Genomic DNA, 21,008 nt, shown 5'->3' with positions numbered 1-21,008 from the left:
CTCACTCACTCACTCACTCACTCACTCACTCACTCACTCACTCACTCACTCACTCACTCACTCACTCACTCACTCACTCACTCACTCACTCACTCACTCACTCACTCACTCACTCACTTAAGCCGCCTTAAAGCACCTTGCTTGGGCGCCCACTTTTAAACAAGCTCGTAGCCAGCGTGTAAAATTGTCGCAATCGCTGGAAGCAGTGCAAAGCTCGAAACTTTATAAGAACAAAAGGCCCTCCCGCATGAACAGGTACAGTGTTCGCGAAGGAAGCCAATCACGCGAAGACGCGCCCAGCTATAGCTAGCCGAGCGATGGAGGCCGCTTCCTACACGAAGAGACGCAGGCCCCGTGACTGTGGAAGCGGTTGGCGCCAGCCAGGCACCGGTGGCCTCGCAGCACGGCCATCGAAGACCGCAGGCACCGCATGCGGCCTTCCTTCGCGTCCCGGAAGGCGAAGTACGGGTACTTCAGGTGGCGGTGACCGCATGCGACCACCTCGGGACGCCGGCACCGCGGTCCGCGTTGCCGGCCCTCGCACCGCTTCCGGCATTCTTGAGCCGTGCTGAAGACCATGCTCCCGTTGCCGGGGCAGCCGCCCGAGGGGAATGACCAGGAAGTGCATTTCCTGCCATCGTGGTGCCACCAACTGGACAGGGTGTCCTGCCTGTATAGCGGTCGGGCGGAGACAGCGCGCGACAGAGTCATCGGCAAGGCGACCCTGCTTCAATCGCGTTAGACATGTCTAAAGCGGATTGACTGACGATAATCGAAATTGCTCGTGTCGAATGGTAATGGTAAGGGTCAGTTAGCGCAGTTCGCGCCTCTACCGCGCGTCCCGGCACACGTTAGCCAAGCTGTTAACGCAAAAAAAAAAAGAAGATAAAAGAACACGGTGCAAGATACTATCTTAAGACCTACAGCGTTCAGTCGTCATACTTCTGACAACCAAACACCGTAGGTCTAAAGGTCGTATCATGCACCGTGTTTTTTTGTTTATTTAGCTGAGTCAGCCCTATTATATAAATATACTATATATATTGCAGCGGAAAACGTAGATAACCGGAACATTTTGTCTGCCCTTCTCACGCCCGTTTCGGTTTGCGCTTGTTGCCATAAATGTCCGAATGAATTTGATCACAGCACCCGCCGTTGTTGCTCAGTGGCTATGGTGTTCGACTGCTGAGCACGAGGTCGCGGGATCGAATCCCGGCCATGGCGGCCGCATTTCTATGGGGGCGAAATGCGAAAACACCCGTGTGCTTAGATTTAGGTGCACGTTACAGAGAACCCCAGGTGGTCGAAATTTCCGGAGTCCTCCACTAAGGCGTGCCTCCTAATCAGAAAGTGGTTTCAGCACGTAAAACCCCATAATTTAACGAATTTGATTACAGTGAGGATCGAAATTGCTCATGTAGTTTTATTGTTAGCTTGCATTGTATCGCGCTTTGAAAGATTGTATTTGCGATGTGATGATCAGTCGGAAGCCGGCCATAGTCCATTGTAAGTCATAGCAGCGTTTGTAGGGGATTCAAGACCATATTCACCGCTGCGAGTACGTAGTTTTACCCGAGTGTTGTATTATTATTTCTTGTAGCTTGTGCTAATTACGGCTTATCAATATATCTTCGCCGAGGGCTGAATATCCCAGAACAGGTGTTCCAGGGCCGTCGTGGGCTATCGAAAAAAAATAAAACGCCTGAAAAACGCGGAAATGAGAAGTTATATGTAAACTTCTAATTTCCTTCACTTTGAAATTTCAATTATGAATGAAACTGCACGCGGCCGAAGCCGTCGTAAAATTCAGGAATGACTCATTTAACGACAAAACAAGTAGCCTAGACTGATCTGAAATTGCTCGATAACGCTGGACCGGTAGACTAAATTTTGTCACTCGCAACAAAGCTCCGTTCGACCGTGTCACTCCGTGTTGGCGATGTGGTCTCGAATTTTCGTTTGGTATCATTTTACTGCAATGATCAGGGCAGCGGTGGAATGGCAAAAGCAGAGTAGCTCGTCTTGTTTCATTGCAGCTTCCGCCTTCATAGTATTTTTTTAAACCCCACTTTACAAATGTCTGACTGGCACTGACGACAAAGTGACAGGTGCACTTGCATTGTAGTGATCCTTCGCATTATGCGTCAAGAAACCTTGCACCTCGAGGATACATATTTGCTCCGACATTAAAGTGATCAGACCTACGCCATGGTGCAAATGTGGCAGTTAAGTAATAGGCTAGTGTTATTCGCAAACCAGTTCCTTATAACCACCATAAACAGTGCTGACGTCTGACCCGCGCCAGTTAATTACTATGCAAGCCCCCAACCACTGAATTCTACTAATACGGGACCATCTGAATCTTGTTCCTACCTGTATCTCTGCAGAGCCAAAACTTGACCATAACAAAGATGCCTGAGAAGATAATAAGGAACGCAATGAATGATATGGAAGGATTTATAATAAACGTAATGCTAAGATATAGGAAGACGGCGATATGGATTCGGGGAGAAAGCTGCTTTAGCTTACAATATATAGCTGAGATTGAATGGAAAAAGAGTTAGGCAGGCCATGTAAGTCGTAGTAGCATAATTAACATAAAGGAACAAAAAGTGGACGTACGTGGTGCAAACTGCAAACTAAACACAGTTGGTAGTGCAATACTAAGTGTAATAACAAGCGCAATACAGTCATGAACGTCCACCAACTAGTACCGTTCATTGCTTTACTAAACGTTATTCGTAGTCTTAAGGTGTTTGTTTGTTCGGACTAGGAGTAGCGCAGTGGCGACAGTCTCAGCGGGGCACGGACCCCGAGCGCGAGCGGCATTCCAGAACAAAAGTGCGGCAGAGGACGACCCACCATACCTTTCCAATCCTTCTCTACAATTACGCCCGGGAACGAAAATGGAGCCACCCAGCGACTTAACAGCTAGTCACTATGAGTCGGTCATACTAGGTGTTTAGGCAGTCGACGTTGACTATGTTTCGTCCACGACAGCGCATGTCCGAAGATGGTTCAGCGGGCTCGATCACGTACACCGAAGATGTGCGTTCGACGGCACGGCAGGGGCCTTCATACTTGGGCAATAGTTTCGACGAGGGAAAAGGTGCAGTGGGAAGGGAGCGAGAGCCACACTAGCGCTCCGGGGAGGAAGGTGGGCGCAGAAGTGGTGTCACCGCGAACGCTCTTCTGGCGCTCTTGGTCATTTGAAGTAAAGGCCCGCGCGAGATTGCGACACTTTTCGGCATGTCTGGCTGTGGCAGAAATAGGCACACACTCAGATGCATCCGGCTTGTATGGAAGGATTGTGTCCATTGTGTGCGATATGGGTGCCGGCCGTACAATAGGAAAAAGGGTGAAAATCCAGTGGCGTTTTCAGTAGTGGTATTGTGGGCGTAGATTGCGAAGGGTGGGATGGCATGCCAGTTTGTGTGGTCGGAGGCTACGTAGTACATCGCGAGCATGTCGCCGAGCGTACGGTTAAAGCGCTCTGGCCATTGGTCTGCGGATGGTAAACAGTAGTTGTGCGGTTCACAACGCGGCACTCTTTGAGGTTGGCTGGTGAGAAGACACGTCCGCGATCGCTGAGCAACTCCTTTGGTGGACCATGACGCAGTATGAATCAGCAATCAAGGAGGAGGCTACATCGCGCGCTGTAGCGTCTGGGAGGGTGGCAGTTTCGGCGTATCGCCTGAGGTGGCCAACAGCCACGATGGCCCAGTGGTTACAAGCAGATGTCAGGGGAAGTGGCGTATACTAATCGATGCCGACGCGCACGAACGGCCGGGTAGGGGACGGTAACGGTGGCAGAGCGGCTGGCGATAGGTCCGGTGAAGATTTCTGGCGCTGACAATCGGGGCACGAGAGAACGAACTTCTGAACGTAGCCGTACATACCGCGGCAGTAGTACCACTGTCGAATGCGCTCGTAAGTTTTGAATACTCCAGAGTGTGCACACCGCGGATTAGAGTGGAATGACGCGCATATTTCAGAAAGCAGACTGCGGGATACTACTATCAACCACTGGCCGCCATCGGCGGTGTAATTGCGTCGGTGGAGTAGGTCGTCGCGAATGGCGATATGGTCGGCTTGATGCAACGCGCGAGTGTTTGGTTGGGCCGATAGATCAGAGAGCAAGTTCTGTCAGCGAGGCGGTCTAATGGTCCTTGCGCTGTTCGGAAGCGATGGCGCGAAAATCGATGGAAGGAACGGCAAGCAGGGATTTAGTGCAGCGGGCATTGTCGTCGGGCAAGGGAGAGCGCGAGAGGGTGCCGGCGTCAGAGGGCTGGTGGCCGCTACGGCAGATCACGCGAATATCATAGTCCTGTAGGCGAAGTGCCTAACGGGCAAGGCGACCTGAGGGATCCTTCAGTGACGACAACCAACGAAGTGCGTGGTGGTCTGTGGCGACGTCAAATGCGCAGCCATACACATATGGCCGAGACTTATTAAGAGCCCAGATGATTGCCGAACATTCTTTTTCCATCACGATGTAGTTACTCGTGGCTTTCGTAAGCGTGCGGCTTGCATAAGCCACAACCTATTTGGGAAACCCATGTTTGCGCTGCGCAAGAATTGCGCCGAGGCGAACACAGCTGGCATCTTGTACACCTCCGTAGGGCCCGTGGGTTCGTAGTGACACAAAATATGAGGTGACGTCAGCAAACGGCGCAGCATTGCGAACACCTCATCGCACTCTGACGACCACGAAGTGAGGGGCCCACCGCTTCCAAGGAGCTTCGTCAGGGGCGATATGATGGTGGCGAAGTTTCGCATGAAGCATCTAAAGTAGGAACACAGACAAAACTGTGCAGGTCATTGACGGAGGTAGGTTTAGGAAATTCGGCAACGGCCCGCAATTTGGCTGGATCGGGGGAAATCACATCCCTGGAGACGACGTAACCGAATAGGGTCAGCTGCTGCGCTGCGATTCGGCACTTGTTTAAATTTAGCTGGAGGCCGGCGTTTCTTAAGCACGTCAAAACACGGCGGAGGCGTTTAAGGTGCGTGGGGAAACCCAGAGCGAAAACAACCACATCGTCAAGGTGGCACAACCATGTATGCCATTTCAAGTAGCGGAGTGAGTGAGTGAAGCAAATAATTTTATTAGGTCGACCGAAGATGCAAGGGAGACCCCGCGCCACCCGGCTAGTCCCACGTAGGAACCGTCAAGCCGAGCTTGACGGCCCGATCGCGGGCACTCTGGAAGGCCAGGGTTTGGTCGTTGAGTTCGGGGCTGCCCAAGAGCGCAGCCCGCCTATCCTCGCTGGAGGAGGAGCGGAGAACGGTAGCCATCGTGCGCTCAAAAGCTGCAGGTGCATAAAAAAGTCCAGATGGTATGACGTTAAATTCATACAAGCCGTCGGGCGCGACAAAAGTTATCTTCGGTTGGTCATCTTCCATCGAGATTGAAAACAATTCTGCTCCTTGTAGGCTGACAATGGCGTCGTCAATTCGCGAGCGGGTAAACGTCCTTGCAAGTAACTTTATTGAGGTGCCAAAATTCCACACAGAACCGTACAGAACTGCCTTTTAAAGTGCTATACCCAGGACCCGGACCAAATGTTAGGGTGTTTGATCGGACTTGGGGCAGCGCATCGGTGACAGTCTAAGCGGTGTGGGAACGGCGCGGTCCCTCAGTCCACGCCAGCAGGCCCCAGTCCTGGCCGGTCGCGCCTAAGAGCGCCCAGCCGAGCCTCGAAGCACCGCTTGAGCTCACGAGTCACCCTATCATCCCTTCGACTGCTGGCTCTGATGCCGGAGTTCCCATACTGCCTCTCCCTCTGCGAAGGCAATGATGGCACCAACCCATGGCGGCTTGCAGCGACGGCACGGCACCTCCGACGGCGGGCAAACCTTGCAGACTTCTGCACCGAACGAGGATCGGCGGAGCAGGCAACGTCCGAGTCACCGAGGTCTTCCAAGAACTCGACAGCCCTACACCTGGCTCGTTTCCCGGACGTACGCTTCGCGAAGATGTGTTAGACCAGGTGGTACAGCCTCCGAGTTGTCGAGGTCTTGCAGGAAGCAGAAAGCCATAAACCCTTCCCGGAGGCACACGTGGTCCGGTCTTCCTCCTCGACCTCATTCTGACGAGTGCACGCAGCAGGTCGCCGAAATAGCAGCCGCCCGCCCGCTGCCATTCCACCGCACAGAGACCACCCGGCATCGCACCACGCAGTTAACAGGGGAGGAAGATCGCAGATGATGATGATCGTCGCTCGAACGGTGCCGTTTCTACTACTGTTTGCAACTGACCTCAAGCGCCTATGAGGTCCTCGTCGTAGCGGTTGTTGAACTCCTCTTCTTGGGAATCGTCATCATCATCGTCATCGCTGCCGCTTCCGCCGGCCGGTGCCGAGGATCCAGCGCCAGAGTCCGAGACGTCGCCCTCCTCGGGCTCGGAAGAGGACGACGCGCCGCTCCTAACCTCGGCTTCGCTACCCGAGAAGCGGTTCTTCCGAGCCATTTTCTTCGACAGCTTGCCTTTGCGCGCCCTGGCGGCTCCCTTACCGTCAACGGTCAAGTCGTCGTCGCTCTTAGGCGTCTCCGAGTGGCTGAACGCGGCCGCGCCGCAGGGTTTGGAGCCTCGCGCGGTCTCCGTGCTTCGACAACTTGTCACGTTGATGCACTAGCCGCCCCGGCAGGTCCCTTCGCCAACGGTAGCACGGGGAGCCTCAGCAGCGCGTCGGAGACCGCTCCACCCCCGTGTCTCATGCCAGAACCGATGACGGTGACAGAGGAGGAGCCGGTGGAAACGCTCCTGAGCGAACGCCAGAGCTGCAGCTCGCAAGGCGGAGATGGTCATGCACCAGGCCAGGCAGGCGTCGTTACTGGGCGTGGAACGGGTGCCGCCCGCCTTCCCTACGATCATAGTCCGTCCCAGGACGCAGCCGGGACACCACGTTGGGCGCCAGTGTGGGAACGGCGCGGTCCCTCACTCCACGCCAACAGGTCCCAGTCCTGGCCGGCCACGCCCAAGAGCGCCCAGCCGTGCCTCGAACCACCGCTCGCTCTCACGAGTTACATTATCCTCCCCTTCTTAGACTGCTGGCTCTGATGCCGGAGTTCCCATAGCGGGACACGGACCCCGAGCGCAAGTGGCATTCCCGAGTAAAAGCGAAGAAAAGGACGACCCACTTGAAAGCGCTGGAGAAGGCGACACACTAAATCGTTCCAATCATCCGCTACAGAGTAGCAGCAATAACATGTCTTTACATAATAGTTGCAATTGAAGGAAAATGCAATCGATGATGGCAAATTAATAAATAGAATGATGCGATTACGAAAGTTGCAAGCATGGCAAACTTATCAAGCAAACTATATGTTGAAAACTGACCTCCTCACGGCACCCTTGCTTCTCACACGAAATTACGGAAGGACCCGATTTCAGCCCTAATCTACTTGTCTAATGAGACATGCTCCCGCCGACGGACAACTGCTGTCCTCCTAGCCTCACAAGATTGCGTCTATATATACCGCGTGTCCCAGTTAACTTGGACCAGGGTGTTTATCAAACCCCAAGAGCTCTAAAGAAATCTAACCGACTGCATGGTAGCCGTAGTCTTGTGTACTTACAGGCAGTATATTTTTATCACGTAGTATTAATTAACCTTTTAATTAGTGAACTTTCTAATTATTGCTTCAATCGCAAACATGTCTATTACAAAGCTGTAGGGCACCTCAAATAACGTCCGAATCCAGCATTTGTTTCGTGCGCAGCTTTGCGCTGTTGGTTTTTCCGAGAAAAAACAAAAGCGCGCGAAACAACCAAAATACGAAATAGATACGCGCTCACGCACCGCTACTCAAGCGCTCCCACGCGAATAGCCAGGGATACACGGATTTACTAGCGGTGCCAGCTCGATACAGGACTTCACGCTATGTGATGGTCACAGCATCATGAGAACACGCCGATGACGCAGTGGTAAGCGTAGCGGAGCCGTAGGAGGGAGACTTAGGCTGGGAAGCCGTGACGATGCACTTGGCACTGTAATATTGCGCACTTTTCTTTAACGCGACAGCGTTAAGGACCCCGTACGTGTTGCAGGAAATCCGGCGTCCCGCGTCAGCAAAAAAAATATTTTTTTTTTGAACCACGCATAGCCAGGCCCTCCATTTGACGCAAGGAATTTACGGAACTAATTGAATTTCCAAAGCTAAAATACGTGGAAAAATCGTAAACTATGACTTGCACACAACCTACAGATAAGGTAGCTCTCGGACTGTAATTTGATTATGCGAGAAAACAATTCGATTACGCGAAAACTCAAACGAACCTCTTCACACACAGATACCGGCCGCGGCGTGCACAGACCGGCGGCAGCGTCCGCCATTCGCGCGCGTCGGCGCGATGGGTGTCTTGTGGGCCACGAAGCGGTGCGCCCGGTTCCTTGCAATACCGGGGTATGTGGAAAGGTGTAATGGTTCCAGGACTTACGTTTGGAAATGCGGTTGTTTGCTTTAAATCAGAGGTACAATCAGGACTCGATGGCAACCAGAGTTCAGTGGGACGCCTCGCATTGCACTGCTCACGGGAAGACTACAAATGAAGCTGTGCAGGGTGATATGGGCTGGACTAGTTTTGAAGTGAGGGAAGCTCGTAGTAAAATTGATTATGAAGAACGACTGAGGAATATGGAAGAAAGTAAATAGGCTGGGAAAGTGTTGGGGAATCTGTACAGGAAAAAACATTGATTCATAGTGGAGGAAAAGAACTAGGAAGCTTACCAGCAAGTATGCGGCCTGTAGCGTGGGCAACACAGCAACAAAGAAGGGCAAGCGGAAAGTCAGAGAGGCTGAAATAATCTCACGGGTGGCGGCAATGGAAAAGAAACCTGCTATGAGTAACTACTTAAGAGGAAAAAACGAAATCAGGAAAGAAACAATTTATGATAACTCAAATGGTAGCTCATTACTTTTCGAAGCGAGATCGGGATGCCTTAGAACACGCACCTATAAAGCGAGATATAAGAAGGAAGAGGAAGCATGTGCTTGCTGCGGTAAAGCTAGGGAAACGATGGAGCATGTTTTATTAGAATGTGAAGACGTCTGTCTGCCCAGCAGTCGATTTAGGCCCCACTGGCCTTCTTGAAGCCCTTGGGTTCAGCGAGAGCAGTGTAAAAGTAAACGTGTCCGTAATAGAGATTAGTAAGAGGCGATTGGAAGATTGGTGGAATAAAAGTAGGGAAACGACAAAAAATGGAGACGTACAAAAGGAAAGTTCGCAATAGGGGATCAGAAAATTTGGTTGTGGGAGTTCATAGTGCTTTTTTTTTTAACCTAGGTAGGACATTAGGCAGTATAATAGCAAGAGCTTGGTGGTGCAACCCACCGCCCCGTTTTAAAGGAGACACTCGTAACATCCATCCATCCATCCATCCATCCATCCATCCATCCATCCATCCATCCATTCATCCATCCATCCATCCATCCATCCATGCATCCATCCAATACCTCCAGCTGGCGCTCGCCTCCGTCGCATCGCGGCCCACGCAAGAGGCAGCGTTTCCACCACAAAGGCCGCCTTCGTGCATAGCGTTCGCGACCAGCGTTTCCCGGTAAAGATTACGGTTACACATGCTCCAGTTGCCGGGAAGCGTGAGAAGCAGTCAGGGATATTTGAATGCTATCGCGTTCGACTCTTAAAGGCGATAGTTTAAGCGCCCTTCACATTTTCTTTTAATATTGGTTGAATTTCGTTTGTAGCTTTGTTTCATGATACGCGAAGGTTAAAGCTATCTCGAGCGCCTCATGATGGAGCACAACATACTTGCGTCCGCAGATGCTGACGCTTATCGCATCACGCCAGTTAGGCCGCGAAACCTCTCGAGCCATCCTACATGACGAAGCCTTGTACGATGCGGCGATAAACGACTGCAGCCGCATATCTTTCAATGGTTGCTTGGAGGCCCTTGAGCAGCGGCGCGCGTGCATCTATTTCATATTTCGCGTATTTCGCGGGCTTTTGTGTTTTTCGTGAAAAAAAAAAGAGCAACAACGAGGCACACTTCCGCACGAAATAAATGCTTGATTCGGAGGTTATTTAAGTTGACCTACGACATTGTAATTTACATGTTTGCCATTCAAGCAATAATTAAAACAAACGTCTAAGTAAAAGCACTGAATACTTCGTGATGAAAAAAAATACTGGCTATAAGTGCACACGACTGCCGCTAGTATGCAGTCGGTATGATTTCTCTAGAGCTCTTGGTTTTTTTTTAAAATCTTGGTCCAAGTTAACTGCACACCCGGTATAGTCACGAACTAAACTAAATACTTGTCGGGTCTGGCTTTCCTTCGTGTGCCCCCGTTTCTTGCGCTTTAAGTCAAATATGAATTCTTACAAGCTCGCCAAAGTTTCAGTTCTGATACACTAAGTTACAGCCGGCGTCAGAAGATGGCGGACCATGGGATGTGAGAAAACGAATTTCCCCGTTGTTTGTGACCGTATAGGCAGCAAAACCTTACAACACTGAGTGTTTCGCACATACTTGTGGACATGATGGCAAATTGAACGACACTCAGGATGCGGAAATGTTTAGCTTTTCTTGCTGATGCCGTTGTCCATAAACGTTTGACGCCGACTGCGAGCGTTAATTCGCAGATCGTTGGATACATTTGCGAAACGGCGATCGCCGTCCGCGAATACCTGGCGCAACGCGTGAAGAGCGGCCTGTCGAAGCATTTTTCGGCCGGGCGCGTTGGAGAGACGCAGCTCTCCAGGCAGTCGTCGAGGGAGGCGAACCGATTCCCACCTCGGTTGCAGAGGTCCACCGCCTCCAGCGCGTTCGTCGGGACGCAAGCGTTCGCCGCGCGACGGTAGTGGAACTCGAGCGGTGGATGCCCGCAGAAGGTGTAGAACACAGAGCCGCAAGATGGACGGGTCTGCGCGAAGATCACGTGCGAACCGTCTCAGACATGAACGCTCACTCGTACGGAGCGCGTACACGCGTGCATCACGGTATACATTCAGTGCGCGCTTTCTTGCGAATTGTTTCCCCTCGAAATAACGAAACCTCGGTGGATGCCTAAATATAGCACCTTCTAGAAGAGTACGTTTCTGGACTACGTGATGCAGAACAACACAGACGCATGAAGGGCGCATTCTTTTCTTGATAATTATCGACAGCCCTCTTTTGACTCAGAAGCATGATTGCGTGACGTCATGCATCTAACTCAAATATTTTGTCTTTGAGTTCCTGCCCACCGCGTTTATTTTATAGAGCTCTGCGAACTACTCCAGCAGAGGGGTGTCTACAGTTAATTTTAGATGTTTAAATCAATACAGAATAATGAAGAAACAGTGTCATTTGAAATGTTGCGTACAATATTTCTAGGGTTTTACCAACCAATAGCACGTCAAATCCTAGAACAGCTGCATATCTAAGTGATAAGAGCGTCTAAGAGTATATCTTAGCTCTAAGAGCTAAGAGCTGCAACTCGTAATAACCTAAAGACAGGTGGCTATTTTATTTCAGTCGTATTCCAGGACGACTGACTCATATAGTTTCCTGTTACTTGTTTGTGCGACAAGATTATTGCAAAGGGCGTCTGTGCTGCTTGTAATTGGCGTTTCGAGAAAACGTCCGCGCAGGCATTACCTATGAATATATCGGGTGTATTATAGACTTGAAGTAATATTTAAGAAATAACCATTTTGAAATAAAAGGATGGTTCCTTCAGTTACATGCGATCAGCGGAGCAGACCACGGGGTGACGAGTGATAAGTGGTACGGTTAGTCGCTAATTAACAAAAATCAATTAATGTTCTGTGTCAGCAGGCTCATCGTAATGGGGAAATTGAAGTGAGCTCTCTGTACAAGCCGCATCAACTTTTTGATCTGGAAAAGTGCGATTACCCGCGGGACTGTGTTAGGACAAAATTCGGCCACCAGAGTGCGCGAAGCCGAAACTGGGAGGCTGCAGCGAGCGCGAAGCTGCGCCCCTCGAGACGACGAACGCGGACGCCGGCTCGAGGCGACAAGACGCGCGACTGAACGGCTTCGTTGAAATCACCTGCAACACCAGAAATATCAACAGCATTGGTGCCATTTTCGGCACAAAGCAACGCGTAGTGGACCGGCACCTCAGGACGCAATTTGGGGTGAGTTTAATGGTTTTTCGAAGCTCTACGGCTGCTCCTACGAAGACTACGTGTGAAAGGAGTCGCTAGCCCTAACCGCTTGAGCCTCGCCGGCGGCTGGGCACGTCGACGCCTGAAGCGTCATGGACGAAGAGGCAACCATGGAACCACACGATCAAAACGGTGAGGAAGAATTCATTACTATTCCAACCGTGATACGCCACGCCAAGTCCAAGATCGTCATTCTGCGGCTGGGGACTAAAATCAACTTAACAGAAGTCATGCCCTACCATGTGAGCGCTGCCATCACGGCAGCAGCTGGACTTACGACAACCGAATGTCGGGATGTCACTACCCAAGTTAGACAGCTGCAGAACCTTGTAGTTGCGGAAGCCGGCGGGAATCTGCGACGCAGAAGCTCGCCGCACTCAAGACATTGCAGTTCGGAGGGGAACAACACGAAATAACAGCATAACGTGGCGCATGAGCCGGACAACGCAAGGGGTGTAGTTAAAGGGCTCCCACTTGACGTCCCGGACGACGAACTGACAACAGTTATAACGCTTGAAGATCGGGAACTTCTAGCAGCGAGAAGACTGGGCCGATCAACAGCTATACTCATCACTGTCAGGGGACCACAGCTACCCAAGAGAGCCCTACTTGGGAGATCAGTCGCCAAAATAGAACCATTCCGTCCCAAGGCGGTCCAGTGTACAACATGCTTCAGCATTGGGCATCGAGCCGACGTCTGCCCCAATGCGCGGAATTTTGTGCGGTGTGAACAATGCGGGCTTCAATTCCCACCGGACCAAAGACCGGACAGAACACTGCACGAGTGCGAAATGAAGTGTGCGAACTGCGGCGGGCTTCATGGGGCAAGAGATCCCGATTGTCCAAAGAAACAACAAGCAGACCGCATGGCCAGATTGGCGGCCGAAAAACGCAAGCAACACACGTCAAGGAAAGAAAACACGAGCAATCGACACCCGAAAGCATACCGCAATAAGCCACCACCTAAAAACGACACCAACTACCCAAAGCTGAAGACACAGAATCGCTTCGACTGCCTAAGAGAACCAACACCCGAGAACGTGCTGAGGCGCTCAGAAAACTACGGCAGCCTACCTGACCTCAGTAGGCGACAACCACACAAGGGCACTACACCACCAACAAACAACGCCAAGAACAAGGCAAACAAGAAACCTCAACAAGGCGGTGCAGAAGTCAAAGGAGCATGGAGGCCACGGGCAGAGGTAAGTCCGCCAGCTCCCACTCCTCAGGGTCGTACTGACGACAAAAACAAAACTAACCCTCCTCATAACCCCACTCAGTCACATGCACGACAAGAATCATGGTCAGGAAAGCTGCATACAGGAACACAGCGAAACCCAACCTACGAAACAACCAATGAAAGCACGCTTGCCTACATTCTCAAAAAATAGCAGAAATTCGAAAAGAACAAGTAGATTTGAAAAAAGAAGATGCAGAACGCGACAGAATAGTAGCGGGAATGCAAAAACAACTCGTTGCTATTACACAACAACTTGCCGCGCTAACGCAAAGCGTGGAAACTTTACAACGAACCTTTAGAAAACGACTCCCCGTAAGGGAGGAAGCGCACTCCTATAAACAAGGCCATTCTAGCAGTTATTGGGATTAATCACAGCAAACGTAACTCGCGACACGAAACGGCTGTTACCATATGGCAGTGGAATTGTAGAGGAATACGCCGTAAAAAGAACTCTCTAATACATTACCTGACACACACTGCGCATAAGCCGGACGTAATAACTCTTCAGGAGACCAATGCACCGATCTCTCTACCGGGTTACACGGCCTACAACAATCCAAGTATTACACACCGGTCCCGAAGGCGAACCGATGATGATCCGATTAGTTATCCTACAATTACGGTGACACTGGTGGCGAACCAACATACGGCCTTACACGAGGACCTCAGTCATATGAACAACGGGTTTTGAACAAAGCGTATTGGTTAAATGCCGCTTCTTCAAACGGTACGACTTAACCATTATTAACACCTACAGTACTCCTAAAGGAGGGGCTTACCGCAAAGCATGGACGAGCTTGCTCAAAGAGCATGGCAAGAAGGACTTGCTATGGGTAGGCGACTTCAACAGCCACCATGAGGTGTGGGGCTACAATCATAGTACACCAAATGGAAGGCAGCTCCTACGAAACGCAAGTGATGCCCACCTATCGCTTCTGAATGACACAGAAACTCCCACTCGTATTGGAAATTCAGTGGAAAGAGACACAAACCCAGGCCTGACCTGGGGCCGGACAGCTAAGGAAGTGGAGTGGAAAAACACCGGGGAAACGTTGGGTAGTGATCACAGCATCATAGAAATAATCATTCCCATACCACAGAAGCAATGCACGACTAAAAGAAATCGCACTACAGCCACAAATATCACAGTCTGGGATGCTTTCAGGAGTCTTCTCCAAGGAGCGCGTTCTGATAACCCGGAAGAATGGGCGAAAACACTACGCACCGCGCACAAGGGCACAACCAAGACAGTACAAAGAACTGAAGACCACCCGCAAATAGACAGACGCCTACTTAATCTATGGGACAATTGGCACAAGCTACTCAGAAAATGGCGAAAGAACAAGCTGAACAAGCGCTTAAAAGCCCGTATAGATAGCATCACCAAGGAGGCGCAAGAATACGCCGACAAGCTCGCAACTGACAACTGGATGCAGATATGCGAGCAAGTCGGAAACAACATGCACATAAGCCGAGCCTGGTCGCTTTTTCGGGTGCTTCTTGGGCAACCCAAGAGAAAGAACCATCTGGAGGCAATCCAACTGAGGGAGGAAATCGGAGCGCATGATCTCGCAGAACAAATAGCCAACCATTTCTTCCCTTCGGCCACCTTACAGAAAGATCAGCGACAACTGCCATCCACACAAGATTGCGGCGAGGTACCTGCAGAACAGCCATTTACAATTGGGGAGCTTAAAGCAGCCATCAATGCAAGCAAAAGATACACGGCACCAGGACCGGACGGCATCGCAAACAAGATGCTACGCAATATGCCAGGCACACAACTGGAACAGCTCCTGACTATCATAAACCAAGCTTGGGAAAGCGGTGACATACCGGAGACCTGGAAAATGGCTACTGTGATCCCAATACCAAAGCCCAATAAGACCCCAAGCGCCATTGGCCACCTGCGACCCATTTCTTTAACATCATGTCCGGGAAAGATTATGGAACGAATGGCCCTTACACGACTCCTATGGCAGCAGGAATGTTGCACTTCTGTCGATCCTCGAGTCACTGGTTTTCGAAAGCACATGTGCACACAGGATGCGATGCTTGCCATACAAGAAATATACAGAGCACAGCGCAGCAGCCAACTCAGAGCCGTAGTGGGGTTGGATATCAAAGGAGCATTTGATAACGTTACCCACCAAGCGGTACTCGGAGGACTGCAGACCATGCAACCAGGTTAAAAGCTTTACAACTACGTAAAAGGGTTTCTTACAAACCGCACGGTTACCGTGAAGGTAAACGAAGAAGAGTCCGAAAAAAGGTACCTGACAAGAGGTGTACCCCAAGGGTCGATTCTTTCACCCACACTATTCTCGCTAGCATTAAGCAAGCTGCCAACCCTTTTGAGGCCTGTAGAAGACCTTCACTTTACAATTTATGCGGACGATATTACGCTCTGGGCCAGCAGAGGATCTCCAGCTGAAATTCAAGAGACACTGCAAACAGGCATTAATGTAACGGCGCTATATCTTCAAGAAAGGGGCCTCGCCCTGTCCAGTGCCAAGTGCGAGCACATTGTGGTAACCAACCAAAGAGAACCGCAGGCAGAAGAGGAACGAAAGCTAATAACACTACAAGTGAACCAAGATATTGTCCCGAGAAAAACGCATATCAAGGTCCTGGGCTTTTGGCTGCAGGACAATGGTAAGGCGGACGTTTGGGTGCGGCAAACAATTCAGCAGCTCCATGAAGTCAAGAGGCTACTTACAAGAACAACACAAAGGGTGAGAGGTATCAAAGAGCACCAACTCAGAAGACTCACCATGGCCCTGGCGATACCTCGAATAATGTACCAATATCCATACTTACAAGTCACCAAAACACAAAAAGGCAAACTTGAAACCATGCTCCGGCAGATAACGAGAGTTATTCTAAGCACCCCTGCACATTCGCGATCCAACCGAGTCGATGAGACGGCAGTGCTGCCTAAATTGGATGAGCTGAAACAACTTCACCAAGAGGCACAATTTAGTCGCCTGAAGCTATCTAGACAGGCACGGGCATTCTTGCGAGATCTAGGCTACGATGTCCCACAATGCCCAGACAGGGAACAACAATATCCCCCGTGGGACACGTTAGACCGTATTACCGTCGACCCAATACCTCGAAATATGCGGGCAGACACACCAGAAAGACGACAAAGTCGAGCACTACATTTCAAGGACGACACCGAAGACTGGATCCTATACACGGACACCTCTCCGAATAATCAAGGCTTCTGCACAGGGGTGGCAACCGACTCTACACCTTTATCATGAGGCCTACACTGCAACATTACATCACAACATCAAGCGGAACTTACAGCTATCGTGGAAGCCGCGACCATGCCAAATCCACACGAACGAAATCTGCTCATTCGAACAGATAGCCGGGCTGCATGCAGGGTACTCGCAGCCAGAAACGTTTCCGCGGCACTACACTCAGCATTAACAACGCACCTTAACGCACACCTTAACATTAGAGTGCGGATTCAGTGGATTCCGAGTCACACAGGGATCAGAGGGAACGAAGTGGCACATGCCACATCCCGCGCAAATCTCCCGGGCCCTCCTCTGTGGTGGCCGGACCAACTGAGTCTGAATGAGCAATATGCCTTCGCGCGGGCAGAAAGGCGCGAAAAACTTGACGATTTACTAAACAACTCCATGAAGTATCCACAAGCGGACACACACTTGAAGCGAAGAGAGGCGGTACTATGGAGGCGTGCACAGACGCACTCTCTTTTGTCCCCACACTTCCAACACTACATACAAGGTTTGCCTGGTAAACCTGCTTGCATGGCATGTGGCGGCTTCCCGGATAATGCTCACATTCTGTGGGATTGTCCGGTGAGCCGTCTCGTTATTCAGGCTAGCCTTGCCAAACTCTCACCCACCCGTAGACCTACGACACTTGAGGAGTGGCTGGCGGACTCCTCCTCCGACTACGTACGTGCCATGATCGAGCTCATCACGACGCTCGGCTTGGCAGACAACTAGAACAAAGCGGGCGAACCCGGACCGGGGTTCTTGAATAAAGTTTATTCTCTCTCTCTCTCTCTCGAGACGACGTTCTGCTTACGTCATCCAGCGCGCTGCGACAGCGAAGAGCATGGAGCCGTTTCTGAAGGAACCATCCCTTTATTTATGCATCTGGTTGCATTTTAAAAGGGCCATCTATCAAAGCCGGAGTCATATCTTCGGCAAGAGCCATATCGAAAAATGCGCCCTCGTGGGCACGCGAGAACACGCAAGAACGTCCCGCAAAGCCCGCGGCCGATGCTAGTGTGCTAGAATATCCTAGTACACTGTACCGACGCTACGCAGCTTTAAAGCTGCGGGCGCACGCAAGGGACCATGCATGCTCCTGTGTACTGCGCATGCGCACTGTCGCCTCCACGGGATTCCAGCGTACGCAGAGCTGCTGCGGACGCCCAACTAAAACTGCCTTATATCACATTCGCAAAATTTTACGCGACTCGGCATTGGACGCGACGAAGCAGACGGCCGAGAGCGTTCCTTGGCACTGTGTGAAGATAGCAAGCTTGGCGGTGTTGGCTCGGCATAGCGCCAGAAGGGCCAGAAGCGCTTTGACACATCCGGTGCGAGTCAAGCACATCTTTGTGGAAAGTGATCGTATCCGGGGTATCCAGGCAACGACAGCTTCTAGCTACTCGGCGAGATCGCCGACGACGGCAAACCCAAACGCGGGGAGACAGGCGAAGAAATCTTTGCTGCTTCGCTTTAAAACCTGCTAGTAGCAAAAGGCGAGATTCCTTCGTATGCTTTATACCGCATCTCTTCAGCCAAAGAGATACCAAATGTATACTCACCGGCCGTCGAAACGGAAAGACCAGCGCGTCCTGCTCGTCATCCTGAGCACCGTACTCGCCAGCGGCGGGCTTCTTCCGCGAACTCTCCTTTTTCCGGTGTCCCGTCAAGAGCCTTTTGCTGGCGCGACGCGCGTAGCTCTTTGCCCGGGCCGTTGTTATTACGGAGGTCGCGGCTTTCTTCCGGGCACTCCTTCTCACCAATTTGGTAACGGTGACGCCGGACACTCGGGTCGTTCGTCCTTCGAGCAGTACTCCTTTGGTATATACCAGGCCGTTGCTGTCGCTCGCGGTAAGTGCGCGGCGCCACGACTTCCCCAGGGCGCCTTCGTCGACGTACTGCGTCACCAGGGGCTGCAGCATGACCCTGTCCGCTCGCACCACGATAGCGATCACGAACAGCAAGAGCAAAGCGGCGAGCACCGTCAGTCCCGCCATGGGCACGCAGGTGGCCCAGGGAAACGGCGTGGCCAGAAGCGCGTACTTGGAACGTCGCTTCTCGGACGCGGCGATCCGCTGCCCATCGCTGGCCGCGTTCGACGTGGCCGTCGTCTCGAGGCTGCTCGTTGAATTCACCGAGCTGCTCTCGTTGTCCGGTGCAGAGTGGGCGCTCCAGAAAGAGAACGACGCACTGCTACGTCCCGAGGGACCTTCAAATCGAATCAATAATTGCGTTGACATATTAGGTTAAACGTACAGAGAAATACGAATAAGACGGTCCCGAAGTCTCAGGTTGCACCAGGACCCTCACGAACGGGGATTAGTGTAGAAGCTGCACAAGGCAGCCTAAAAAAATTATTTACCGAACAAATAAAAACAGCCTAAGCAACTAGAAAATGTTATACAACATTGTACGGTATTACCGAATAAAACAACATTCACACCACTCTGTGCAAAACTATAGAACAATAGTAGTGCGAACTGCTAAGGAATCTCGAAGAAATGTTTGTCAAAAAAATATTTGCGGGACGGTTAGCTTGCAGGAAACGATGGACATGATTTTAATGCCTCAGGTAAACTACTTACTCCACAGTTTATATTACTTTAAATTTTGAAGCCATCTATGCGTAATTAGTGCGCGGTATACGAAGTAAAAACATGTCGATTAATTTAGAATCTAGCGGGGTCATTATATGTCAGCAAATAAGTGTCGATGAATACGCAAGAAAGTTGCTTCGCGAGTACCTTAGAGAGGATAAGTGCTAAATTTTTTTATTGAATATCCTTTACAGACAAGCAGAAATGTATGGACTACTAGCGTACGAACCCTTCAGCGTTCCTATAGATGAGAGTGGGGCTTCCCGACGTCTTGCGGTTTCGTCCTGTAGCCGGGGATGTGGATAGTCTACGCTGTCACCATATTGCCTGCCATTTTGCGCCGCAGTACTACCCGGCTCTGGCATCGCGACAGGCGGTTCCAGGCTTGCTGTCTGGGCGTGCCAGTACAGGGCTTGCGTGGGTATCCACTGACCTTGTTCGTTCCATGGTCGCTCTCGTGCCTGACATCGTCCCCTGTTGAGGAGCGATGGCATCGCGCAGAAACCACCCTGGAATGCGGCGCCGTACGGAGGAGCAGACGGCTGCGCAGGGTACATGTTGTTGCTCCCGTGGCTTTTTCTTAAGGCAAGGCGACAAACAGCGGGTTTGCAGATGGCTTCGTTCTTCAGTGTGCGCCGCCAGCAGCTCAACAGTAATTCGCGGCGACGGCAGGGCGTACAGGAAACGAGCGCGCACAAGCCCCGGCTGCTACCTTTTCTTTGTCGGCACGAGCTGAGAAATATGCATGGCAGATCGATGGACGAGCGCTTCCGTATATATAATCATAAGGCTAGAATTCGTAGGGGTGCTTGCAAGGTACAATGGGGAAAGACAAAATTGAGAGCCGCAAATCCTACGTCGATGTCACATCAGCTCCTGTTGCGCTACCGATTTGAAACTCATCTGCTGTTGCTATGTAGTGCCTAATCGTCAGTTACTCCGTAATGATATGCTGTATAGAAATTTTTTCGCCGACATTTGAGGCGTAAATAATAGCAGGTTCACTATAAGAAAGGGAGGTAGCACTAGCGACTCCTAGCAGACTTGTACGTCACGAATTATACGTGCATAAAAACTAGTAATCCGTTACACTTTTCACCAGTCCTGCAAATGATCCACTATTTCTTTTACTCTGTAAGGTTCACTTGAACACAAGTACTCGTTTAATGTGATTAGCAATTTTTTTGTAACTTCAGCACTTTCAGCGGGCTATCTTTCATCCTATCTTTCTGTCTGGTTGGGTCTCCAACCGTTTTCCCGCAAACCTGGGTAAAGGGGTAGTCTATGGTCTAATCTAATGGGTACAGTATCGGGCTGAGGGAGCGGGGTTCGAAACCAACCGTCGGACCAACCTGGGACACTGGGTATATGTGCCAGTGGGTATGAGACGCTCTTCAATGAGGCTACTACAGGCGTCATATATGACATTGATGCGGCCATTTCAGACGAGGATTTACCACTTTTGATAAAGCCTGCCAATCATGGGACCCACATACTGCAGGTTGTCCGTCTCGGAACTTCCAGATGCGTGAAAATTGTCGTTAAAGGTGACTGCCTTCCATCGCATGTGAAGGTAGGTAAATTCCCACATGCTGTCCGTACCTTTGTTCTTAAGCCGCTTCAGTGCAGAAACTGCCAGAAATTCGGTCACGTGAGCGCCGTCTCTGGAAAGCCTGCTATATGTCGCCGCTGTGCAGCACAACACTCTGCAGGCAACTGCCAGGCAAAAACTTAAAAGTGTCCGAACTGTCAAGGGCCCCACGATGCCTCAT

General features: G+C 51.0%; 1 protein-coding gene across 1 annotated transcript; it reads right to left on the bottom strand.

The window, feature by feature from the left end:
- Positions 1-203: 203 nt before the first annotated feature.
- LOC129382679 (uncharacterized) lies at positions 204-19,008 on the bottom strand. Its single transcript, XM_055066777.1, has 2 exons — positions 18,202-19,008; positions 204-670 (listed from the first exon to the last, which is right to left on the bottom strand). Exons 1-2 carry the CDS (start codon positions 18,877-18,879, stop codon positions 332-334), a joined length of 1,017 nt encoding a protein of 338 aa, XP_054922752.1. The 5' UTR covers positions 18,880-19,008; the 3' UTR covers positions 204-331.
- Between the last annotated feature and the right edge of the window lie 2,000 nt (positions 19,009-21,008).

Source organism: Dermacentor andersoni, chromosome 6 (assembly GCF_023375885.2).
Source record: "Dermacentor andersoni chromosome 6, qqDerAnde1_hic_scaffold, whole genome shotgun sequence".
Lineage (NCBI taxonomy): Eukaryota > Metazoa > Arthropoda > Arachnida > Ixodida > Ixodidae > Dermacentor > Dermacentor andersoni.
The sequence above is the reverse complement of the archived record's forward strand: the minus strand, read 5'-3'. Positions and strand labels throughout refer to the sequence as shown.

What these genes read in the sequence shown, in the direction of transcription:
- LOC129382679 (XM_055066777.1), bottom strand. Translation starts at nt 18,879, where the DNA reads ATGTCAACGCAATTATTGATTCGATTTGAAGGTCCCTCGGGACGTAGC. An exon ending in TCTTTCCGTTTCGACGGCCG is followed by an intron (nt 671 to 18,201) that starts GTGAGTATACAT and finishes ACCGCTATACAG; the next exon opens with GCAGGACACCCTGTCCAGTT.